The sequence below is a fragment of the Kogia breviceps genome, chromosome 4 (assembly GCF_026419965.1).
Source record: "Kogia breviceps isolate mKogBre1 chromosome 4, mKogBre1 haplotype 1, whole genome shotgun sequence".
NCBI classification, from domain to species: Eukaryota; Metazoa; Chordata; class Mammalia; order Artiodactyla; family Physeteridae; genus Kogia; species Kogia breviceps.
Genome location: NC_081313.1, coordinates 91,691,878 through 91,718,836, shown reverse-complemented (window position 1 = coordinate 91,718,836; position 26,959 = coordinate 91,691,878). Strand labels below are relative to the sequence as shown.

The window sequence follows — 26,959 nt, the reverse complement described above, 5'->3', positions numbered from 1 at the left end:
CCGCTGCCATGTCCTGCCCGCTGTCTGCCACACATGGTGCGGTGTCACTCCGGGACATTGCTTCAGGTGTGTAAGATCCCCCATCCATTAAACCATTGATGTCTCTGTACCTGAAAAAATAAATAAGGAAGCCTAGGTGAGAAGACTTTAATATCCTAAAAATGCCTTTCTTTAAAAAGTTGATCTATAATACAATTCCAGTCATAACCTTAAATTTGTTTGGAGCCTGGAAAAATGATTCTAAAGTTTGCAAAGTAAAAATTTCCAAAAATATTTAAGAAAATTATGAGTGAGGATTTACCTTACCATTTGTTAAAACTTACTGTAAAGGTGTTGTAGTAATCACAGTATGATAGCACAGGTATAGACGTAGGCAAATAGAACAGAATAGAGACTAGAAAAAGATATAAGAAAATATGGACTCTTTTAATGATAAAAGTTATAAATTTGGGGGGAAATGGTAAATAATAAACGCATAGGTATAACTAGGAACCTGTCTGGTAGAAGAGAAATTGAATTAGATCCCTCACTTACATCTTGTACATGAACAATTATAGGTGGATTAAATATCTAAATGTAAAAGATAAACATAGGGCTTCCCTGGTGGTGCAGTGGTTGAGAATCCGCCTGCCGATGCGGGGGAATGTGGGTTCGTGCCCTGGTTCGGGAAGATCCCACATGCCGCAGAGCAGCTGAGCCCGTGAGCTATGGCCACTGAGCCTGCGCGTCCGGAGCCTGTGCTCCTCAATGGGAGAGGCCACAACAGTGAGAGGCCCGCGTACCGCAAATAAATAAGTAAATAAATAAATAAACATAAAATTAATAGAAGAAAATATAGGACAAGAGAGGTCTTAATTAAGAATGAAACCTCAAAAGCAATAAAGGTGGGTGGGAAGCGGAATTTATATTATAAAAATGTAAAACATTCATCCTGCAGAAAATAAACTAAGGGAAAATATTTGTACACATTAAGGGGAAAAGGTTAATATCCCTGTACTATAAGAATTCCTACAAACAATAAGAAAAAGACAACTATTTTTTTATATGGGTAGAGGATGTAATCATTCAATTTATTGAAAAGAAAATGTAAATAACCAGTAAAACATACAAATGACTGGCGAACAATTTAGGGAAAGTTGAAACAAAATCCACTCTTGCCCATGCCTATGTGAGTTAGTCTCTATCTGTCTCTGTTAACAGTTTGGTTATTTATTTATTTTCTCCATTATTTGTTCAACACATATTTGCACCTAGTATGGTGGTGCCTGCTCTCCTCTATGCGTAATTTTTCACTGTTAAAGCAACTCTGATAAACATACTTATTCATATCCTGTAAACTCGCACAGCAGTTTCTCTAGGTCAAGAGTCAGCAGTCTTTTTCTTAAAGGGCTGTATGGTAAATATTTTAGACTTTTTGGCCATATGGTCTCTGTCATAACTACTCAGCTCTGCCTTTGTAGCAAGAAGGCAACCATTAGATGACAATATATAAGCAGATGGGCATGGCTGTGTTTCAGTAAAACTTAATTCATAAATACAGATGGCTAGCAAGCCCTAATTTGCTGACCTCTGCTCTAGGGTATATACCTAAAAGCGTAATTGCTGGTCATAAGGTATGAGTGTTTTGAATAGTGTATGCCAAATTGCACTCAAAATGATTTTATCAGTTTACGTTTCTCCTAGTCGTATGTGAGAATTCCCATTTCTTTTACCTGATTTTTTCAGCAATTGTGAGTCACATTTTATAATTAACAATCAATGGGCATTTGAAACATTATCTTGTCATTTAGTTTGTGCTTCCATGAGTACTTCTGAAGCTGATTATCTTTTCATGTATTTATTAGATTTTCGTTTTGTCGTTTTTCCATATCCTTTGCCCATTTTCTATTATGTTAAATGTCTTATTCTTATGTATTTGAGAGATATTTTAATATCCTCTAGATACCAATCTGTTATACATAATGTATATCACAACCCCTCCCTGCCAAATATGTTACCTACTTTAGCTTCACGATAACAAAAATTAGTTTTTGTTACAAAGCTAAATTAATTGTATTGCCATATTTGTGCTTTCTTTGACCTATTTATGCATCTTTTCCTATCCTTAAAGATACCCTCCTATTTTTTTCTAATAGTTTATATATGTTTTATTTTTACAATTAGGTCTTTAATTCATCTCAAATTTGCTATTATATATGTTTTGGAGGTAGGAATCTAATTATATATACACACATAACTTTTATATCAATGTATATATAATTAATATATATTGTATGCAATATAATTTCTATTATTGAATAAATGTTATTAATTATATAATTAATTATGTATATACATAACACAGATACAGATCGATGCATATTTATGTTGTTAACTAAATTTCCCATTATCACTTACTGGATGTGCCACTGTTTCCCCATGGATTGGTAATGCTGTCTCTGGCATCTGAGAAGTTTGTATTTGCTGGATATTTGTAGACTCTATTCTATTAGTCTGTTTTAGCTTCTCTCTCCCTGCGCTGATAACCACATTTGTTTTATTTGCTATAGCTTTATTAATCTTGGTACCTAGTAGGGTGAGTCCTTATTTTTGTTTGTAAAAATGTGTTTATATGCTGTTTTGTTACTCATCTAATTCAAGGAAAAGCGTTATGGGCTTTTGATTAGAATTACATTGAATTTATAATTTGAGGAGAATTTATATCTTTACAATATAAAGATTGGTTCTTGGTTGAAAGGGTGACTCTGGAGCCAGTCCTCCTGGGTTCTAATTCCCTACCTGTCACTTATCAGCTCTGTGATCTTGGGTAAACTCTCTGTCTCAGTTTTCCCACTGGTAAAATACAAATAATGATTCCCTGTAAAATGTGAGGATTAAATGCGTTAATATATGTAAAATACTTGGAATCCACCAAACAGAAAACACTCAGTAAATATTAAGTATTATTATTAATTTTTTATCTCTCCATTCATTTAGGTGTTATTTTATGTCCTTCAAAAAAGTTTTGTAATATTCTTCATAAAACTCTTACACATCTTTTTTCTTACATTTATTCCTAGATATCTTACAGTTTTTGTTGTGTGGTGAATGGGATTTTCTTTAATTACATTACTAAATTTGATTTGTTATGTGTCCAGCAGTCTTCCTGAACTCTTTTAGTAGATTGTCTCAGTAGTTTAAGATTTTCTTGGATTTTCCATTTAAACTGTTATTTTGTTTGCAAGTAATGACAATTTTGTCTTTTCCAGTCCTTTTTTTCTCTTTGTATTAAATAAGAACTCTAATACATCTTTGAATAAAAAGCAGTGATAATTGGTCTTCTTCATCTCCTCGTGGCTCTAAAAGGAATCCTTCTGATTTTTCACCATTAAGTATGTTGTTTACTCAAGGTTTTTGATACCATTTATCAAGTTAAGGAATTTACCTTCTATTCCTAATTTGTTGAGAGTTGTCCTGAATTCATATTTAAATGTATTACTATATGACTTTTTAAAATCAGTTTTGCAAAAGTCATACCATCTCCATATGCCTGAACCAGTAAGCTTTTTTTGTTAAACATAATTTCATAAATATTCAAGATTGTCATATAGAGAATGGAAAGAAATACTACTGGCTTCTTCCATTTTCATGTTGAGTAACAGAAGCACAGAGGTTGTTGTGTTAGAAATCATCAAGGTGCCTACTTGACTTCAGGATTTAGTGACCTAATAGCAATACAGAAATGTAGTTCTGTAGAGAGGAGCATTAGATATGATTTCCTTTCTTCATCCTCTGAATATTAAAAATTGTGACTTAGGACTTTGTTGGTGAAGGGGAGCTAGTTACATAGAGAGAGGAGAACAATAAAATATTACAAAGCCACTAATTGTATGTAGTTTCATTGCTTATGTAATGCCAGGAAGTATTTACCATCTGATGTGCAGGTGATCACTCATCTTTGCAGTCTCTTTAGAAAGCTACCAAAAGCACAGGTATTTCTTCTTCAGCATGTTTTCATGATGAAAATTGAATGTGGTAAAATTTCTTAATTAAAGAATATTATTTACCTTAGGAAAGAAGGGAGGGAGGGAGGAAGGAAGGATTCTTTTTTGGTGAGCACAACTTTTTTGAGCTTTTCTGTGTTTATCATAACATTGGAAAATAGCAACAATAATCATTTTTACTATGGCAATAAAATCGTAAGGACATTGTATTTAAGCAAAATTAGTTATGCTCAAAGGGTAAGTTTTGTATGTAAGTTATATAACTATATATACTTAAAGCTATTTGTTACAGTACTTTTATTATTTGTCTATTGAGGTATACATGCTCAGAAATCTTTTATTGATGGTGCATAATCATAAAAGTTTGGAAATGACTCTGTCTAGTTTCTAACACTTTTTTTCCCCATTGAAACAATTACTCTTATAATACAGTTTTTTATACCAATATTAGGATGTTAACTATAGAATTATTATAGAAGATGTTACAACATTGGCAGTACTTGTTTTTTGTTTGTTTGTTTTTTGTTTTTTGTGTTTTTTTGCGGTACATGGGCATCTCACTCTTGTGGCCTCTCCCATTGCGGAGCGCAGGCTCGGCGGCCAAGGCTCACAGGCCCAGCCGCTCCACGGCATGTGGGATCCTCCCGGACTGGGGCACGAACCCGTGTCCCCTGCATCGGCAGGCAGACTCTCAACCACTGCGCCACCAGGGAAGCCCGCAGTACTTGTTTTTAAAACATATACTTGAAAACACTTTTCCCACATTTTTTCAGTTCCACATTGTTTGATCTGTAGTTACTGCTTTGTGTTCACTTGAAGGTCTCAGGATATGGGCAGAGCAGTAGCTCTTACCATTATTGTGATCTTAGTGTTGGGAATAAAAATAATGTTTAGCTGCAGTAGGTATTTGGGAAAGCTAAATCTGAAAGGTACCACAGACTTGTAATAAGAATAACTTTGGGGAAGATTATTCTTACTGTTTAAAGCCTGATGTTTATTAAAACAAATCAGCTGCTCTTTCCCTTTACAGGTATACCATGCTTTGTATAAATCCATTACACTGTACTGACATCTGGATTAATATAGAAGATTAAATTCAGATGTAATTTTCTCTTTGTTGAAGTAGTTTTTGAGACTAGCTTTTAAATAGCAATTTCTCACTATATGCATCATACAATTTGATATATGACTTGTATTTTTACAGTTTTCGTAAGTAGATCTAGAGATCTGTTGTATAAAGTTAGATTTATTAAAAAATTGAACTGATCCTAATATGTCATCAGTGTATGAATATATATACATACCTAATTCTTATATAAGAGTGATTTGGTGTAACCCTAAGCTGTTAAATGGTAACCATAGTACGGTTATTTAAACTAATGTTTTTAATAAAAATAGATCTAATTTGGTTACTTATTTTATTTTAGCGAAGAATAACCAGAATTCAACAAATAGAGAAGGACATACTTCGTATACGACAGCTTTTACAGTCCCAAGCAACAGAAGCAGAGGTTAGTAAATTGTCTCTTTCGTTTGTAGACATAAATATAGGTAGTTATTCTAAGAAGAGGAATTAGGTATAATTAGTGTGGCATCATTGAAATAGGTGTTCTTCTAAAGAATTGAGACATTTAATAAGTTTTTTCATTAAATTAAATAGATTTCAAAAACCTTTACTACTTTGGTTTCTTCATAACTTTAAGGCAGTTAAAATTTATAGTCATGAATACAGATACCTTACTTCAGTTATCTGTTTTCAGATAAAACGAACTTAATTTGGCTACTAACAATTTGTAAATAAACTATCTCTTTGTATGTAATCCATAGTAAAAATTGATCATACACATATATCTATGCTTACACTATAAATCCATTAAAATGACAGTAAAAGGATAAAATGAAAAATCATAAATACCAGGGGAGGTGACATCAATAAAATTTGGGGAGCTGGAAAGCAGATAAACAAATTACTCTTCTAGCTTATGGTAGAGAGTTGACCACTGAGTTAGCAGTAGGAAGTCAGGAAGCAACCCATTTTACACTGTGGAGTCCTACAAGGTTCCAGAATTGGTTACATCTGGATGTGCTACCTCTGGATGTGGGGATTAAGAAAGAGATTAAAAGCAAGAGGATGACTGAAAGTTTAAGAAGCTGGTGGAGCCTCCAGAACCTCTCTTCAACTCTGCATGGCCAAGTGACTGCTACTTTCCAGTCTCAGCAAAAGCTGAGAGATTATTCTGGAAAAGGTAAAACAAAGGGTCTTTGGATAAGGGTAATCCTAGTATAGTTGAAGTTGGGAGGGAGGTATCATACTGAAAATCTAAATAAGTGAAAATTTCCTTACTGAATGCTGAAACCCTCATTGGCATCCAGGTTTATAATACAGACAAATTTCTAGAAGCAACTTCTCTAGGAAATGTGACTAACCCAGGAAGAGAGTCCTAAAGGTACTGACACTGGAGGATTCCTCAATAAAACATCCCAGCTAGACCACCCTACTGGATGGCTACAGCTGACAGACTCCATCCTTTAGGCATAGAGCTTCATAGGCAGTCCATTCCTAAATATGGCTAGACAGCTAAAGACCACCAGACATTTTAAGAAAGTTTCTAATAAAAATGATTTAATGGAAATAAAGACTATGTAAGAAGAAGAAAACTTAAGAAAAATAGAACTAACATTAATATTCTCAAGATAAAAGATAATGCATCCATAAAGTGAGAAAATTATGGTATACAAAAGGAATATTCAGAGAATTTAAAAAAGAGTTCTTGGAATTAAAATTGTAATAGTAGAAATGAAAAACTCAACAGAAAGGTTAAAAGATAAATTTCTCAGAAAATAGCACAAAGGAATAATGCAATGGAAAATAGAAAAGATAAGAAAGTCAGAGAATCATTCTAGGAGGGTTCAATATCCAAATAAAAAGGGGGTTCCAGAAAGAGAATGGAGAAACTAGAGGAAGGAAATCATAAAAATAAATTAAAATTCCCCAGAACTGAAGGGCATAGTTTTCCAAATAAAATGGTCTCTCCAGTATCCAGTGCCACTGATGAAAATCCCACACTAGGCACATCATGATGAAATTTCATCTCACTGGGAATAAAGAGAAAATCTTAAAACCTTGTAGAGAAGGAGAAGAAAACAAATTTAACACAAAGAAACAGAAATGCAAATGTCGTTAGGTATATAAACAGCACACTAGAAGCTGGGAAGTAGAGTAGCAATTTCTTAAAACTTCTGAAAGATTATTATCATCTATGTTCCCAAACCAGTTCTCTGACTCCACTAGTCGTCCTACAGTTCAAATCATTTCTGACACTACCCAGACTTAGCACAGACCCTACATTTAAGGGTAAAGTCATTCATAAGACTGCCCTCACTTCAGGTACCAGGCAAGTTTCAGGTGTCCCAAACCATCTGCACTCTGCCCAGCTTGTTATAAATTCTACCCAAGTGGGTGTATTACACTGCAGTTCAATTCTGACGTTAACTACTTGGAGGGAGCCTAGACCTTACAGGTTAAGGGCAGAGCCCTTCACAAAGACTACTCCCACTTCAGATGCCAAGCCTCCCATACTTCTGCAAATTTGGGGTATCCTACAACAACCTTAGGTTTGATAATTCACTTCAGTGACTCAGAACTCAGTAAAAGCACTACACTTATGATTACAGTTTTATTATAAAGGATGCAGATCAGGAACAGCCGAGTGAGACACATAAGGCCAGGACCTAGAGGAGGTGAGGGTGGAGGATTGCAGAGCTTCCATGATCTCTCATGGAATCTGGGCACATCACTCTCCCAGGACATCTTTGTGTTCACCAAGCAGGAAGCTGCACTGAGCTTCAGTGTCCAGAGTTTTATTGGGGTTTCATTATGTAGGCATGCTTGATTAAACAAGTGGCTACATGATTGAACTCAGTTTCCAGCACCCTTCCCATCCCTGGAGGTCAGTCTTGACTAGTTCAACCCTCTAGTCACATGGTTGGCTTTTCAGGTGACCAGCACCCATTCTGAAGCTATCTAGGGATCCCCCATGGGTCACCTCATCTGCATGGCAAACTCAAGAAATTCCAAGGGTTTTTGAAACTCTGTGCAAAGAACAAAGGGACAAAGACCAGATATATATATATATATTTTTTTATTATACCACACGAGCCTATAAATTTATCTCTAGTCAACTGCCTATTAAATTTGAGAGTAGAATGCATTTTCAGATAGTCAAAGTATCAAAAATATGTATTTCTCTATACTGTTTTCTCAAAGCTATTAGCAGATATAGTTAAAATGAGAAGGTAAAGCAAGAAAAATGAAGATTTGGGATCCAAGACATAAAGAATACAATACAAGAGAAAGACATGGAAGACTCCCCAGAATGAAGATGAAGGGAGATTCTGAGACTAATGATAGGGAAAGTAACGAGTCCCTATTGGCACAATTGAGAAGATTCTGGGAGAGATAAGTCTAAGAAGATGAAATCAGTAGACTAATTAATGTTTTTGAATTTATGGAAAGGAAAAGAAATTTACACAGTAGGAGAGAAACTGAGGGTGTCATAAGTACACAGAACACCAAATAAATAAACCAAAAAAAAAGTAATCTTACTCCATGGACAACAAGAAGTTGTAAAGGAAAGAATCATAGTATACCACCTGTCACTCATGACTATAATTTAATAGTCAAAATCATGCAAATAGTGAATAATTTATCTAACCATAAAATGTAAATTGGACAAATAGAGGAACAGGATGAGTATGGTGTGTTAAGGGTGGAATATTGATAAAAGAGAAATCAGTCCTCATCTTACATACTAGGAAATCAATAAATGAGGCACTAAACTAAGAAAAGCAGAACCTAGCAACACAAGCAGGTTATTTAGAGATAGATAAGTGAGTTCCAAAAAAAATAAAAATCCTCTGAAGGAGATGAAAATGTTTGCCTTAAGATAACAGGAAATGGGACAGAGCAAGCAAGTGTGGAAGACCACTGTTCATTGTCACAAGGCTTTAGAACTAATGATTATTTCAACTGTGTGTAACTATGATAAAACATTTAAAAGAGCCAAGGCCATCATTTAGAAGATATTTATACTGATCTTCCTCTATAATCTGGATTGGCTTAATAATTATACCTTGATAATGATGATTAGTAAAGAACTTAAGAGGAGCTTAGAGAAAGCAAAAACGTTGGTAGCAGTATATCCTAGGAAAAGTCATGTTTAATATACTATCAGTGAGTAACAAGACCAAGCAGTGGAAGTAAGAGGAAGGTACTGTCTCAGTGGAACACAAATACTGTATATTTATACATGGTAGAAACTGAATGTTACTGAGGCTTGTGCGTATTGGTCAGCTCTGCAGCTGAAATTTGGGTTTGACCACCATATAGAAGGATGGGGGTGTAAAAGACCATCCCCTCATCTATCTGTTTATAGCCAGCGAATTTGGGCACTTCTCACCTTGTTTATAGGTAAATAATAAGAAAACCTACATGGGACTTAAGTGAACTATTGCAGATTAAGTTTCAGAAAAGCATGTGGGAGGCTCAGAGAAAATAAATTTTCAGGAAATTATTTGCTTCTTTAGTCAGCTGCAGGAAGACCTGTCTCTGTGCAACAGGAGCAAAACAAAAGCTGAATAAAAATCCACAATGAACAATAAACAGCAGAATTGTTGCTGGGAGAAATTGGCTCAGTATTTGGGGACAGATTTGAGACACATCAATGGAAAGTTTCTAATGTGCAGCCAGATTCAGACTCACATTCCAGATCATGAAAAAAGGAAGAGCCTGCAAAGAGTGGAACATCAGCATAGTGCTGTTTTCTAAATATAATTCCTAAAATCACAAGCATTTATTGATATTTTTAAATGTTTATGATATACAAAATAGTATGTACACTTTGATCCCATTTTTAAAAAGATATACACAAACATAGTGTATCAGAAATAATATGAAAAGGCAGATAACCATTCTTAATACCTCCTCTTTTTTCTGGTTTGGCCAGTTGTTTTGTAATTTTTTTATACTAACTCTAGACAGTTTTTATAATAAGAGAAAAATTTTTTTTTTTTTTTTGTGGTACGTGGGCCTCTTACTGTTTTGGCCTCTTCCGTTGCAGAGCACAGGCTCCAGACGCACAGGCTCTGCGGCCATGGCTCACGGGCCCAGCCACTCCACGGCATGTGGGATCTTCCCAGACCGGGGCATGAACACGTATCCCCTGCATCGGCAGGCGGACTCTTAACCACTGCGCCACCAGGGAAGCCCGAAAACTTTTGTATACAAAACAAATTTGGCATGTCCTGTTATGGCCGCACATATTTTCCACCTGAGGGAAATTTGATCAAATAATGAACAGTTCTGTTTTCAGCCAAAAACAGTGCAGGCCCATTTATACTCAGAGAAGACAATTGTTTCTAATGTTAAAAATACAATTTTTGAAAGTGTAGAGTCCTTTTTAAGACTATTTTCATCCATGCTTGTCTTTTTAAATATCTTTGGATTCAGAACTTTGGATTCAGTACATCTAAATTCGAAATATGTAGACACATTTTTTTTGCTAAATAGGCAGTTTAAGTACAGTGTAATAGTCATATTGCTAAAAGTAGTTTAACCTGACCTAAGTCAATATAAACCAAATATTTGTAATGTAAAGAATAAGTGTCCTTTTTGCAATGTTGACTCTTAAGGACTTTTTAAAAAAATAAACCCGAAACAGTATCTCTTTGCTTCTTTTTCAGTGTCATTGGCATTACTGTACGTGGCATTCTGGTTATTATGACCCCTTTTGGCTTTCCAGTGTAGTTTATCTGTGTTTTGGTGGGTTTTGTTTTTTTTTTTTTAATACAGCAGGTTCTTATTAGTCATCAATTTATACACATCGGTGTATACATATCAATCCCAATCGCCCAATTCATCACACCCCCACCCCCACCCCCCGCCAGTTTCAACCCTTAGTGTCCATATGTTTGTTCTCTACATCTCTGTCTCTATTTCTGCCCTGCAAACCGGTTCATCTGTACCATTTTTCTAGGTTCCACGTATATGCATTAATATATGATATTTGTTATTTTCTTTCTGAATGACTTTACTCTGTATGACAGTCTCTAGATCCATCCACATCTCTACAAATGACCCAATTTCATTCCTTTTTATTGCTGAGTAATACTCCATTGTATATACGTACCACATCTTCTTTATCCATTCGTCTGTCGATGGGCATTTAGGTTGCTTCCATGACCTGACTATTGTAAATAGTGCTGCAGTGAACATTGGGGTGCATGTGTCTTTTTTTTTTTTTTTTTTTTTTTTTTTTTGCGATACGTGGGCCTCTCACTGTTTGTGGCCTCTCCCGTTGCGGAGCAGAGGCTCCGGACGCGCAGGCTCAGCGGCCATGGCTCACTGGCCCAGCGGCTCTGCGGCATGTGGGATCTTCCCGGACCGGGGCACGAACCCGTGTCCCCTGCATCGGCAGGCGGACTCTCAACCACTGCGCCACCGGGGAAGCCCCATGTGTCTTTTTGAATTATGGTTTTCTCTGGGGATATGCCCAGTAGTGGGATTGCTGGATCATGTGGTAATTCTCTTTTTACTTTTTAAGGAACCTCCATACTGTTCTCCATAGTGGCTGTATCAATTTACATTCCCACCAACAGGACAAGAGGGTTCCCTTTTCTCCACACCGTCTCCAGCACTTGTTTGTAGATTTTCTGATGATGCCCATTCTAACTGGTGTGAGGTGATACCTCATTGTAGTTTTGATTTGCATTTCTCTAATAATTAATGATGTTGAGCAGCTTTTCATGTACATCTTGGCCATCTATATGTCTTCTTTGGAGAAATGTCTATTTAAGTCTTCTGCCCATTTTTGGATTGGGTTGTTTGTTTTTTTAAATATTGAGCTACATGAGCTGTTCATGTATTTTGGAGATTAATCCTTTGTCCGTTGATTGGTTTGCAAATATTTTCTCCCATTCTGAGGGTTGTCTTTTCATCTTCTTTATGGTTTCCTTTGCTGTGCAAAAGGTTTTAAGTTTCACTAGGCCCCATTTGTTTATTTTTGTTTTTATTTCCGTTTCTCTAGGAGGTGGATCAAAAAAGATCTTGCTGTGATTTATGTCAAAGTTTGTTCTTCCTATGTTTTCCTCTAAGAGTTTTATAGTATCCAGTCTTACATTTAGGTCTCTAATCCATTTTGAGTTTATTTTTGTGTATATGGTGTTAGGGAGTGTTCTAATTTTATTCTTTTACATGTAGCTGTCCAGTTTTCCCAGCACCACTTATTAAAGAGACTGTCTTTTCTCCATTGTATATCCTTTCCTCCTTTGTCATATATTAATTGACCATAGGTGCATGGGTTTATCTTTGGGCTTTCTATCTTGTTCCATTGATCTATATTTCTATTTTTGTGCCAGTACCATATTGTCTTGATTACTGTAGCTTTGTAGTATAGTCTGACGTCAGGGAGTCTGATTCCTCCAACTCCATTTTTTTCCCACAAGACTACTTTGACTATTCGGGATCTTTTTCGTCTTCATAAAAATTTTAACATTTTTTTTGTTCTAGTTTTGTAAAAAATGCCATCGGTAATTTGATAGGGATTGCATTGAATCTGTAGATTGCTTTGGGTAGTATAGTCATTCTCACAATATTGATTCTTCTAATCCAAGAACATGGTATATCTCACCATCTGTTGGTATCATCTTTAATTTCTTTCATCAGTGTCTTATACTTTTCTGCATACGGGTCTTTTGTCTCCCCAGGTAGGTTTATTCCTAGGTATTTTCTTCTTTTTGTTGCAGTGGTAAATGGGAGTGTTTCCTTCATTTCTCTTTCAGATTTTTCATCATTAGTGTATAGGAATGCAAGAGATTTCTGTGCATTAATTTTGTATCCTGCAACTTTACCAAATTCATTGATTAGCTGTAGTAGTTTTCTGGTAGCATCTTTAAGATTCTCTATGTATAGTATCATGTCATCTGCAAAGAGTGACAGCTTTACTTCTTCTTTTCCAATTTGTATTCCTTTTATTTTTCTTCTCTGATTGGTGTGGGTAAGACTTCCAAAACCATGTTAAATGAGAGTGGTGAGACTGGGCAACCTTGTCTCATTCCTGATCTTAGTGGAAATGGTTTCAGTTTTTCACCATTGAGGACAATATTGGCTGTGGGTTTGTCATATATGGCCTTTATTATGTTGAGGTAGTTTCCCTCTATGCCCACTTTCTGGAGAGTTTTTATCATAAATGGATGTTGAATTTTGTCAAAAGCTTTTTCTGTATCTATTGAGATGATCATATGGTTTTTATGCTTCAGTTTGTTAACATGGTGTATCACATTGATTGATTTGCATATATTGAAGAATCCTTGCATCCCTGGGGTAAATCCCACTTGATCATGGTGTATGATCCTTTTAATGTGTTCTTGGATTCTGTTTGCTAGTATTTTGTTGAGGATTTTTGCATCTATATTCATCAGTGATATTGGCCTGTAATTTTCTTTTTTGTAGTCTTTGTTTGGTTTTGGTATCAGGGTGATGGTGGCCTCATAGATTGAGTTTTGGAGTGTTCCTTCCTCTGCAATATTTTGGAAGAGTTTGAGAAGGATGGGTGTTAGCTCTTCTCTAAATGTTTGATAGAATTCACCTGAAGCCATCTGGTCTTGGACTTTTGTTTGTTGGAAGATTTTTAGTCACAGTTTCAATTTCATTACTTGTGATTGGTCTGTTTATATTTTCTACTTCTTCCTGGTTCAGTCTTGGAAGGTTATACCTTTCTAAGAATTCGTCCATTTCTTCCAGGTTGTCCATTTTTTTTGCATAGAGTTGCCTTCAGTAGTCTCTTACGATGCTTTGTATTTCTACGGTGTCTGTTGTAACTTCTTTTTCATTTCAAATTTTATTGATTTGAGTCCTCTCCCTCTTTTTCTTGATGAGTCTGTCTAATGGTTTGTCAGTTTTGTTTATCTTCTCAAAGAACCAGCTTTTAGTTTAATTGATCTTTGCTATTGTTTTCTTTGTTTCTATTTCATTTATTTCTGCTCTGATCTTTATGATTTCTTTCCTTCTGCTAACTTCGGGTTTTGTTTGTTCTTCTTTCTCTATTACCTTTAGGTGTAAGGTTAGATTGTTTATTTGAGATAGGCTTGTATTGCTATAAGCTTCCCTCTTAGAACTGCTTTTGCTGCATCCCATAGGTTTTGGATCATGGTGTTTTCATTGTCATTTGTCTCTAGATATTTTTTGATTTCCTCTTTAATTTCTTCAGTGATCTCTTGGTTATTTAGTAACGTATTGTTTAGCCTCCATGTGTTTGTGTTTTTTACATTTTTTTCCCTGTAATTGATATCTAATCTCATAGCATTGTGGTCAGAAAAGATTCTTGATATGGTTTTAATATTCTTAAATTTACTGAGGCTTGATTTGTGACCCACGATGTGATCTATCCTGGAGAACGTTTTGTGCGCACTTGGGAAGAAAGTGTATTCTGTTGTTTTTGGATGGAATGTCCTATAAATATCAATTAAATCTATCTGGTCTATTGTGTCAGTTAAAGCTCGTGTTTCCTTATTAATTTTCTGTTTGGATGATCTGTCCGTCATTGCAGGTGAGGTGTTAAAAGTCCCCCACTATTATTGTGTTACTGTCGATCTACTCTTTTAGAGCTATTAGCAGTTGCCTTATGTATTGAGGTGCTCTTATGTTAGGTGCATATATATTTATAATTGTTATATCTTCTTCTTGGATTGATCTCTTGATCAGTATGTAGTGTCATTCCATGTCTCTTGTAACAGTCTTTATTTTTTTTTCTTGGAAAATTAAAATCTATTTATTGAAACATATATCAGTCTGCATCTCCCAAAATTAACATTGCATGCTCTTTATCAGGTTCATAAACGCTTATTTATTTATTTTTTAACATCTTTACTGGAGTATAATTGCTTTACAATGGTGTGTTAGTGTCTGCTTTATAACAAAGTGAATCAGTTATACATATGCATATGTTCCCATATCTCTTCCCTCTTGCGTCTCCCTCCCTCCCACCCTCCCTATCCTACCCCTCTAGGTGGTCACAAAGCACCGAGCTGATCTCCCTGTGCTATGCGGCTGCTTCCCACTAGCTATCTATTTTACATTTGGTAGTGTATATATGTCCATGCCACTCTCTCACTTTGTCACAGCTTACCCTTCCCCCTCCCCATATCCTCAAATCCATTCTCTAGTAGGTCTGTGTCTTTATTCCCGTCTTTCCCCTAGGTTCTTTATGACATTTTGTTTTTCTTCTTAGATTCCATATATATGTGTTAGCATATGGTATTTGTCATTATCTTTCTGACTTACTTCACTCTGTATGGCAGACTGGAGGTCCATCCACCTCACTACAAATAACTCAGTTTCATTTCTTTGTATGGCTGAGTATTATTCCATTGTATATATGTGCCACATCTTCTTTATCCATTCATCTGTTGATGGACACTTAGGTTACTTCCATCTCCTGGCTATTGTAAATAGTGCTGCAGTGAACATTTTGGTACATGACTCTTTTTGAATTATGGTTTTCTCAGGGTATATACCCACTAGTGGGATTGCTGGGTCATATGGTAGTTCTATTTGTAGTTTTTTAAGGAACCTCCATACTGTTCTCATAGTGGATGTACCAATTCACATTCCCACCAGCAGTGCAAGAGTGTTCCCTTCTCCACACCCTCTGCAGCATTTATTGTTTCTAGATTTTTTTTTTTTTATTTTTTTTATTTTTTAACATCTTTATTGGAGTATAATTGTTTTACAATAGTGTGTTAGTTTTCCCTCTACAACAAACTAAATCAGTTATACATACACACATGCTCCCACATCTCCTCCCTCTTGCATCACCCTCTCTCCCACCCTCCCTATCCCACCCCCCCAGGCGGTCACACAGCACAGAGGTGATCTCCCTGTGCTATGCAGCAGCTTCCCACCAGCTATCTAATTTACATTTGATAGTGTATATATGTCCCTGCCACTCCCCCACTTCGTCACAGCCCACCCCTCCCCCTCCCCATATCCTCAAGTCCATGCTCGAGTGTGTCTGTGTTTTATTCCCGTCCTACCACTAACCTCTTCATGACATTTTTTTCCCTTAGAGTCCATATATATGTGTTAGCATACGGTATTTGTTTTTCTCCTTCTGACTTACTTCACTCTGTATGACAGACTCCAGGTCCATCCACCTCATTATAAATAACTCAGTTTCATTTCTTTTTATGGCTGAATAATATTCCATTGTATATATGTGCCACATCTTCTTTATCCATTCATCTGTTGATGGACACTTAGGTTGCTTCCATGTCCTGGCTATTGTAAATAGAGCTGCAATGAACATTTTGGTACATGAGTCTTTCTGAATTATAGTTTTCTCAGGGTATATTCCCAGTAGTGGGATTGCGGGGTCGTATGGTAGTTCTATTTGTAGTTTTTTAAGGAACCTCCATACTGTTCTCCATAGTGGCTGTATCAATTTACATTCCCACCAGCAGTGCAAGAGGGTTCCCTTTTCTCCACACCCTCTCCAGCATTTATTGTTTCTAGAGTTTTTGATGATGGCCAATCTGACCGGTGTGAGATGATATCTCATTGTAGTTTTGATTTGCATTTCTCTAACGATTAATGAGGTTGAGCATTCTTTCATGTGTTTGTTAGCAATCTGTATATCTTCTTTGGAGAAATGTCTATTTAGTTCTTCTGCCCATTTTTGGATTGAGTTGTTTGTTTTTTTGTTATTGAGCTGCATGAGTTGCTTATAAATTTTGGAAATTAATCCTTTGTCAGTTGCTTCATTTGCAAATATTTTCTCCCATTCTGAGGGTTGTCTTTTGGTCTTGTTTATGGTATCCTTTGCTGTGCAAAAGCTTTTAAGTTTCATTAGGTCCCATTTGTTTATTTGTGTTTTTATTTCCATTTCTCTAGGAGATGGGTCAAAAAGGATCTTGCTGTGATTTATGTCGTATAGTGTTCTGCCTATGTTTTCCTCTAAGAGTTTGATAGTGTCTGGCCTTACATTTAGGTCTTTAACCCATTTTGAGTTTATTTTTGTGTGTGGTGTTAGGGATTGTTCTAATTTCATACTTTTACATGTAGCTGTCCAGTTTTCCCAGCACCACTTATTGAAGAGGCTGTCTTTTCTCCACTGTATATCCTTCCCTCCTTTATCAAAGATAAGGTGACCATATGTGCGTGGGTTTATCTCTGGGCTTTCTATCCTGTTCCATTGATCTATATTTCTGTTTTTGTGCCAGTACCATATTGTCGTGATTACTGTGGCTTTGTAGTATAGTCTGAAGTCAGGGAGCCTGATTCCTCCAGCTCCGGTTTTCTATTTCAAGATTGCTTTGGCTATTCGGGGTCTTTTGTGTTTCCATACAAATTGTCAAATATTTTGTTCTAGTTCTGTGAAAAATGCCAGTGGTAGTTTGATAGGGATTGCATTGAATCTGTAGATTGCTTTGGGTAGTAGAGTCATTTTCACAACGTTGATTCTTCTAATCCAAGAACATGGTATATCTCACCATCTGTTGGTATCATCTTTAATTTCTTTCATCAGTGTCTTATACTTTTCTGCATACGGGTCTTTTGTCTCCCCAGGTAGGTTTATTCCTAGGTATTTTCTTCTTTTTGTTGCAGTGGTAAATGGGAGTGTTTCCTTCATTTCACTTTCAGATTTTTCATCATTAGTGTATAGGAACGCAAGAGATTTCTGTGCGTTAATTTTGTATCCTGCTACTTTACGAGATTCATTGATTAGCTGTAGTAGTTTTCTGGTACCATCTTTAGGATTCTTTATAGTATCATGTCATCTGCAAACAGTGACAGCTTTACTTCTTTTCTGATTTGGATTCCTTTTATTTCCTTTTCTTCTCTAACTGCTGTGGCTAAAACTTCCAAAGCTATGTTGAAAAGAGTGGTGGGAGTGGGCAACCTTGTCTTGTTCCTGATCTTAGTGGAAATGGTTTCAATTTTTCACCATTGAGGATGATGTTGACTGTGGGTTTGTCATATATGGCCTTTATTATGTTGAGGAAAGTTCCCTCTATGCCTGCTTTCTGCAGGTTTTTATCATAAATGAGTGTTGAATTTTGTCGAAAGCTTTCTCTGCATCTATTGAGATGATCATATGGTTTTTCTCCTTCAATTTGTTAGTATGCTGTAGCATGTCGATTGAGTTGCGTATATTGAAGAAATGTTGCATTCCTGTAATAAATCCCATTTGATCATGGTGTATGATCCTTTTAATGTGCAGTTGGATTCTGTTTGCTAGTATTTTGTTGAGGATTTTTGCATCTATGTTCAGCAGTAATATTGGCCTGTAGTTTTCTTTCTTTGTGATATCTTTGTCTGGTTTTGGTTTCAGGGTGATGTTGGCCTCGTAGAGTGAGTTTGGGAGTGTTCCTCCCTCTGCTATATTTTGGAAGAGTTTGAGAAGGATTTGTGTTAGCTCTTCTCTAAATGTTTGATAGAATTTGCCTGTGAAGCCATCGGGTCCTGGGCTTTTGTTGTTGGAAGATTTTTAATCACCGTTTCAATTTCAGTGCTTGTGATTGGTCTGTTCATAGTTTCTATTTCTTCCTGAATCAGTCTTGGCAGGTTGTGCATTTCTAAGAATTTGTCCATTTCTTCCAGGTTGTCCATTTTATTGGCCTAGAGTTGCTTGTAGTAATCTCTCATGATCTTTTGTATTTCTGCAGTGTCCATTGTTACTTCTCCTTTTTCATTTCTAATTCTATTGATTTGAGTCTTCTCCCTCTTTTTCTTATTGAGTCTGGCTAATGGTTTATCAATTTTGTTTATCTTCTCAAATAACCAACTTTTAGTTTTCTTGATCTTTGCTATCATTTCATTTCTTTTTCATTTATTTCTGATCTGACCTTTATGATTTCTTTCCTTCTGCTAACTTTGGGGTCTTTTTATTCGTCTTTCTCTAATTGCTTTAGATGCAAGGTTTGGTTGTTGATTCAAGATGTTTCCTGTTTCTTAAGGTAGGATTGTATTGCTATAAACTTCCCTCTTAGAACTGCTTTTGCTGCATCCCATAGGTTATGGGTCATCGAGTTTTCATTGTCATTTGTTTCTATGTGTTTTTTCATTTCCTCTTTGATTTCTTCAGTGATCATTTTGTTATTAAGTATTGTATTGTTTAGCCTCCATGTGTTTGTATTTTCTACAGAGCTTTTCCTGTAATTGATATCTAGTGTCATAGCATTGTGGTCAGCAAAGATACTTGATACAGTTTCAGTTTTCTTAAATTTTCCAAGGCTTGATTTGTGACCCAAGATATGATCTACCCTGGATAATGTTCCATGAGCACTTGAGAAAAATGTGTATTCTGTTGTTTTTGGATGGAATTCCTATAGATATCAATTAAGTCCATCTTGTTTAATGTATCATTTAATGCTTGTGTTTCCTTATTTATTTTCATTTTGGATGATCTGTCCATTGGTGAAAGTGGGGTGTTAAAGTCCCCTATATGAATGTGTTATGGTCGATTTCCCCTTTTATGGCTGTTAGTATTTGCCTTATGTATTGAGGTGCTCCTATGTTGGATGCATGAATATTTACATTTGTTATATCTTCTTCTTGGATTGATCCCTTGATCATTATGTAGTGTTCTTCTTTGTCTCTTGTAATAGTCTTTATTTTAAAGTCTATTTTGTCAGATATGAGAATTGCTACTCCAGCTTTCTTTTGATTTCCATTTGCATGGAATATCTTTTTCCATCCCCTCACTTTCAGTCTGTATGTGTCCCTAGGTCTGAAGTGGGTCCCTTGTAGACAGCATATATATGGGTCTTGTTTTTGTATCCACTCAGCCAGTCTGTGTCTTTTGGTGGGAGCATTTAATCCATTTACATTTAAGGTAATTATTGATATGTATGTTCCTGTTCCCATTTTCTTAATTGTTTTCTGTTTCTTATTGTAGGTCTTTTCCTTCTCTTGTGTTTCTCCCCTATAGAAGTTCCTTTAGCATTTGTTGTAAAGCTGGTTTGGTGGTGCTGAACTCTCTCAGCTTTTGCTTGTCTGTAAAGGTTTTAATTTCTCTGTCAAATCTGAATGAGATCCTTGCTGGGTAGAGTAATCTTGGTTGTAGGTTTTTCTCCTTCATCACTTCAGATATGTCCTGCCACTCCCTTCTGGCTTGCAGAGTTTCTGCTGCAAGATCAGCTGTTAACCTTATGGGGATTCCCTTGTGTGTTATTTGTTGTTTTTCCCTTGCTGCTTTTAATATGTTTTCTTTGTATTTAATTTTTGACAGTTTGATTATTATGTGTCTTGGCGTGTTTCTCCTTGGGTTTATCCTGTATGTGACTCTCTGTGCTTCCTGGACTTGATTAACTATTTCCTTTCCTATATTAGGGAAGTTTTCAACTATAATCTCTTCAAATATTTTCTCAGTCCCTCTCTTTTTCTCTTCTTCTTCTGGGACCTCTATAATTCGAATGTTGGTGTGTTTAATGTTGTCCCAGAGTTCTCTGAGGCTGTCCTCAGTTCTTTTCATTCTTTTTTCTTTATTCTGCTTGCAGTAGTTATTTCCACTGTTTTATCTCCAGATCACTTATCTCTTCTTCTGCCTCAGTTATTCTGCTGTTGATCCCTTCTAGAGTATTTTTAATTTCATTTATTGTGTTGTTCATCGTTGCTTGTTTCCTCTTTAGTTCTTCTAGGTCCTTGTTAAATGTTTCTTGCATTTTCTCTATTCTATTTCCAAGATTTTGGATCATCTTTAGTATCATTATTCTGAATTCTTTTTCAGGTAGACTGCCTATTTCTTCTTCATTTGTTAGGTCTGGTGGGTTTTTATCTTGCTCCTTCATGTGCTGTGTGTTTTTCTGTCTTCTTATTTTGCTTATCTTTGTGTTTGGGTTCTCCTTTTTGCAGGTTGCAGGTTTGTAGTTCCTGTTGTTTTTGGTGTCTGTCCCCAGTGGCTATAGTTGGTTCAGTGGATTGTGTAGGCTTCCTGGTGGAGAGGAGTAGTGCCTGTGTTCTGGTGGGTATGTCCACGTCTGTTGGTGTGTTTTGGGGTGTCTGTGGCCTTATTATGATTTTAGGCATCCTCTTTGCTAATGGGTGGGGTTGTGTTCCTGTCTTGCTAGTTGTTTGGCATAGGGTGTCCGGCACTGTAGCTTTCTGGTCGTTGAGTGAAGCTCGGTATTGGTGTTGAGATTGAGATGTCTGGGAGATTTTTGATGTTTGATATTACCTGGAGCTGGGAGGTCTCTTGTGGACCAGTGTCCTGAAGTTGGCTCTCCCTCGTCAGTGGCACAGCACTGACTCCTGGCTGGAGCACGAAGAGCCTTTCATCCACACAGCTCAGAATAAAAGGGAGAAAAGGTAGAAAGAAAGGGGATAAAATAAAATAAAGTATGATAAAATAAAATATAGTTATAATAAAAAATAATTATTAAGAAAAATTTTTGTTAATAAAAAAGCAAACAAACAAAACTGCACAGACAGAACACTAGGAGAAATGGTGAAAGCAAAGCTATACAGACAAATTATCACACTGAAGCATATACATACACACTCCCAGAAAGAGGAAAAGGGGAAAAAAATATATCTTGCTCTCAAAGTCCACCTCCTCAATTTGGGATGATTCGTTGTCTATTCAGGTTTTCCACAGATGCAGGGTACATCAAGTTGATTGTGGAGATTTAATCCACTGCTCCTGAGGCTCCTGGGAGAGATTTCCCTTTCTCTTCTTTGTTCGCACAGCTCCGGGGGTTCAGGTTTGGATTTGGCCCCACCTCTGAGTGTAGGTCACCTGAGGGCATCTGTTCTTCGCTCAGACAGGACAGGGTTAAAGGAGCAGCTGATTAGGCGGCTCTGGCTCCCTCAGGCCTGAGAGAGAGAGGGTTACGGATGGATGCGGGGCGAGCCTGTGGTGGCAGAGGCTGGCATGATATTGCACCAGCCTGGGGCACACCGTTTGTTCTCCAGGGAAGTTGTCCCTGGATCACGGGACCCTGGCAGTGGCAGGCTGCACAGACTCCCAGGAGGGGAGGTGTGGATAGTGACCTGTGGACGTACACAGGCTTCTCGGTGGCAGCAGGAGTGGCCTTAGTGTCTCATGCCGGTCTCTGGGGTCCACGCTGATAGCCGTGGCTTGCACCCATCTCTGGAGCTCCTTTAAGCAGTGCTCTTAATCCCCTCTCCTTGAGCACCAAGAAACAAAGAGGGAAGAAAAAGTCTCTTGTCTCTTCGGCAGTTCCAGACTTTTACCCGGACTCCCTCCCGACTAGCAGTGCTGCACTAACCCCTTCAGGCTGTGTTCACACAGCCTACCCCAGTCCTCTCCTGGCTTCCGACCGAAGCCCGAGCCTCAGCTCCCAGCCCCCGCCCACCCTTGCAGGTGAGCAGGCAAGCCTCTCGGGCTGGTGAGTGTTGGTCAGCACTGATCCTCTTTGCAGAAATCTCTCCGCTTTGCCCTCTGCACCCCTGTTGCTGCGCTCTTCTCTGCGGCTCCGATGCTTCCCCGCCTCCGCCACCCACAGTCTCCGCCCACGAAGGGACTTCTAGTGTATGGAAACCTTTCCTCCTTCACAGCTCCCTCCCACTGGTGCAGGTCTCGTCCCTATACTTTTGTCTCTGTTTATTCTTTTTTCTTTTGCCTTACCCGGAGGAGTAGGTTTCTTGCCTTTTGGGAGGTCTGAGGTGTTCTGCCCGCGTTCAGTGGATGTCCTTTAGGAGTTGTTCCATGTGTAGATGCATTTCTGATGTATCTGTGGGGAGGAAGGTGATCTCCGTGTCTTACTCTTCTGCCATCTTCCGCAACCCTCATAACATTCTTTATTTTAAAGTCTATTTTATCTGATATGAGTATAGCTACTCCAGCTTTCTTTTGATTTCTATTGCATGGAATATCTTTTTCCATCCCCTCACTTTCAGTCTGTATGTGTCCTAGGTCTGAAGTGGGTCTCTTGTAGGCAGCATATATATGGGTCTCGTTTTTGTCTCCATTCAGCGAGCCTGTCTTTTGGTTGGAGCATTTAATCCATTCACGTTTAAGGTAATTATCTATATGTATGTTCCTATGACCATTTACTTAATTGTTTTGAGTTTGTTCTTGTAGGTCTTTTCCTTCTCTTGTGTTTCTTGCCTCGAGAAGTTCCTTTAGCATTTGTTGTAAAGCTGGTTTGGGGGTGCTGAACTCTCTCAGGTTTTGCTTGTCTGTGAAGGTTTTAATTTCTCCATCAAATCTGAATGAGATCCTTGCTGGGTAGAGTAATCTTGGTTGTAGGTTTTTCTCCTTCATCACTTTAAATATGTCCTGCCACTCCCTTCTGGCTTGTAGAATTTCTCCTGAGAAATCAGCTGTTAACCTTATGGGAGTTCCCTTGTATGTTATTTGTTGTTTTTCTCTTGCTGCTTTCAATAATTTTTCTTTGTCTTTATTTTTTGTCAGTTTGATTACTATGTGTCTTGGCGTGTTTCTCCTTGGGTTTATCCTGTATGGGACTCTGCACTTCCTGGACTTGGGTGGCTGTTTCCTTTCCCATGTTAGGGAAATTTTCTAGTATAATCTCTTCAAACATTTTTTCAGGTCCTTTCTCTCTTCTTCTGGGACCCCTATAATGCGAATGTTGTTGTGTTTATTGTTGTCCCAGAGGTCTCTTAGGCTGTCTTCATTTCGTTTCATTCTTTTTTCTTTATTCTGTTCCGCAGCAGTGAATTCCCCCATTCTGTTTTCCAGGTCACTTATCCGTTCTTCTGCCTCAGTTATTCTGCTATTGATGCCTTCTAGTGTAGTTTTCATTTCAGTTATTGTATTGTTCATCTCTGTTTGTTTGTTTTTTAATTCTTCTGGATCTTTGTTAAACACTTCTGGCATCTTCTCGATTTTTGTCTCCATTCTTTTTCCGAGGTCCTGGATCATCTTCACTACCATCATATTGAATTCTTTTTCTGGAAGATTGCCTATCTCCACTTCATTTAGTTCTTTTTCTGGTGTTTTATCTTGTTCATTCATCTGGTACATAGCCCTCTGCCTTTTCATCTTGTCTATCTTTCTGTGGATGTGAGTTTTGTTCCACAAGCTGTAGAATTGTAGTTCTTCTTGCTTCTGCTGTCTGCCCTCTGGTGGATTAGGCTATCTAAGAGGCTTGTGCAACTGTGTTTTTTTTTTTTCCTTGATTGAACTTAACTACACTCTATTTTTTTAATTGCTTTTAAAGAGGCAGCTTTTGTTTTTTATTGAGCAGCACAGTGTTTATTTTTTTAAATTTATTTATTTATTCATTTTTGGCTGCATTGGGTCTTTGTTGCTGCATGCGGGCTTTCTCTAGCTGGGGCAAGCAGCGGCTAGTCTTTGTTGTGGTGCATCAGCTTCTCATTGCAGTGGCTTCTCTTGTTGTGGAGCACGGGGTCTAGGTGCACAGGCTTCAGTAGTTGTGGCTCACAAGCTCTAGAGTGCACGCTCAGAAGTTGTGGCATGTGGGCCTAGTTCTGCAGCATGTGGGATCTTCCCAGATCAGGACTGGAACCCCTGTCCCCTGTGTTGACAGGCGGATTCTTAACCACTGTGCCACCTGAGAAGCCCTGTATTTTCTTTTTTGATATTTTATGCTTTGAGTTTTTGCTGCTTTCTAGCTTATTTAGTTATAGTTAGTTTTTATTGCTCCCATCTTTCTTATATTCTGATTATTGCTATTTGGCTGCATCAGCAGAGTTTTTTTCTATTTCTATATCAATATTCACATTTTTTAATTTGATTGACTCCTTTATGTGTATGAAGTAGCCCTCCTTATTCCATTTAATGCTCTTCACCTTGAATTTTATTTTGTTTGCTATTAGTATTACTGCACTGGCCTTCTTTCTGTCATCATTTGCTTGGTGTAACATATTCCCTGTCTGTATATTTCCAAATTTTACCAACTTTCTGGCCTCTGAAAATTCCTTAAAAAGTTGTCATTTGTTAATAGCAATTCTCATTTTCCAGCACAATTATAAGGTTTTTGCAGGTTGGGGGCTTGTTTGTCACAGGTTTTTGTGTTTGTTCAAAATTTTATTTAGATCATTGGATTTGGGGCTGTCTACCACTGTGACCTAATCTAATTCTTGTTTCTTTTTGTTATAATAATGGTCATATCATTCATAGTCTAAAATGTTTACATTTACTTAGTGAATGAAAACTAAAAGAAGGTGCTATGTCTTATTCAAGAAAGAAAACTCTAATTTTGCTGTTTGATGTTTCTTTATTCCATTATTATCATTCTTCTAATATAGATCAGAGAGAGAAGCTTGAAAATAAAGAAAACTGGGAGTCAGATACTCATAAATTAGGTTGCATACAGTGTAGACAAGAAAAGAAAAGATGTCTGCTAAATAATTTCTCTACCATGAAGCATGTTATAACACTGTCTTTGCCCTATCTGCTGACAGCTCTGGTTTAGGGTCTAGATGTGGAACATAATTCAGATGATGTAATTATTACACATGATTCAAATCTCAAAAGTTCCAAAAGGATATGTGAGGCAACCAGTGCTGCCATTTTCTTATGTAGCATTTCAGACAGGTTGTTTACTGGCAAACACATACATTTGGGGGCGGGGCGGGCGCTCAGAAGGGTGCGAACTGTGAGGGAAATTATGGCACGGTTTAAAAATCTCTAGAAAATAGCCAGTGAGAAATATTTATTAAAATCCCATGCAGAGTACTGTTATAACCCATTAATAAGGAGACAACCCCACTTACAAATGAACCAAAGATTTGAATACACATTTCACCAGAAAAATATATAGGAATGGCTAATACATGAAAATGTGTTCAACATCATTAGTCACTAGGGAAATGCAAGTTAAAACCACAGTGAGATACCACTTCACACCCATTAGGGTGGCTGTAATCATGAAGAAAACTGTAAGCATTGGCAGAGTTATGGATAAATAGAAGCCATCATACATTGCTGATAGAAATCTAAAGTGGTCTGGCCACTTGAAAGGTGTGGCAGTCACCTAAAGTATTAAACATACAATTATCTTATGACACAGCAATTCTACTTCTAGGTATTAAGAGAAATGGAAACATGTCCACACAGAGACTTTCACTTGAATGTTCGTGGCAGTATTATTCACAATAGCCCCAAAGTAGAAAAATGCAAATGTGTATCAGTTGGTGAATTAATAAACAAAATGTGGTATACCCTTACAATGGAATACTGTTTGGCAGTAAAAAGGAGCAAACTGATGACACATACTCTAACAGAGATGAACCTCAAGAACGTTATAGTAAATAGGGCTTCCCTGGTGGCGCAGTGGTTGAGAGTCCACCTGCCAATGCAGGGGACGCAGGTTCGTGCCCTGGTCCGGGAAGATCCCACATGCCGCGGAGCGGCTGGGCCCGTGAGCCATGGCCGCTGAGCCTGCGCATCTGGAGCCTGTGCTCCGCAACGGGAGAGGCCACAACAGTGAGAGGCCCGCGTACCGCAAAAAAAAACAACAAAAAAATTATACTAAATAAAAGTAGCTAGACACATAAGTCCACATATTCCACTTATAATAAATGTACAGAAAAGACAAATTCATAAAGCCAAAGTAGATTCATAGTTACCTGAGGCTTTGGGTGGGAATTGGGATTAACTATAAAGGGTTCTTTTAGAGCACAAGGGATCTTTTTAGAGTGATGAAAATGTTCTAAAACTGGAGTATTGTGATGCTTGGTAAGTTTATTAAAAATCATTGAGCTGTACACTTAAAGTGGACCAATTTTGAGATATGTAAATACATCAACAAATTGTTTTTTTTTTTTTTTTTTTTTTTTTTTTTTACGCGAGCCTCTCACTGTTGTGGCCTCTCCCTCTGCGGAGCACAGGCTCCGGACTCCCAGGCTCAGTGGCCACGGCTCACGGGCCCAGCCGCTCCGCGGCATGTGGGATCTTCCCAGACTGGGGCACGAACCCGTGTCCCCTGCACTGGGGCACGAACCTGTGTCCCCTGCATCGGCAGGTAGA

At 37.5% G+C, this 26,959-nt stretch overlaps 1 protein-coding gene across 19 annotated transcripts in view; it reads left to right on the top strand.

The window, feature by feature from the left end:
- The window catches only part of APC (APC regulator of WNT signaling pathway), a 152,299-nt gene that overhangs the window by 84,027 nt on the left and 41,313 nt on the right, over nt 1–26,959 (top strand). For all 19 annotated transcript variants that reach the window (XM_067031441.1, XM_067031447.1, XM_067031444.1 and 16 more), the window contains one exon: nt 5,411–5,494. In XM_067031441.1, coding sequence (XP_066887542.1) covers nt 5,411–5,494 — 84 coding nt within the window. The remainder of the gene's footprint in view (nt 1–5,410; nt 5,495–26,959) is intronic.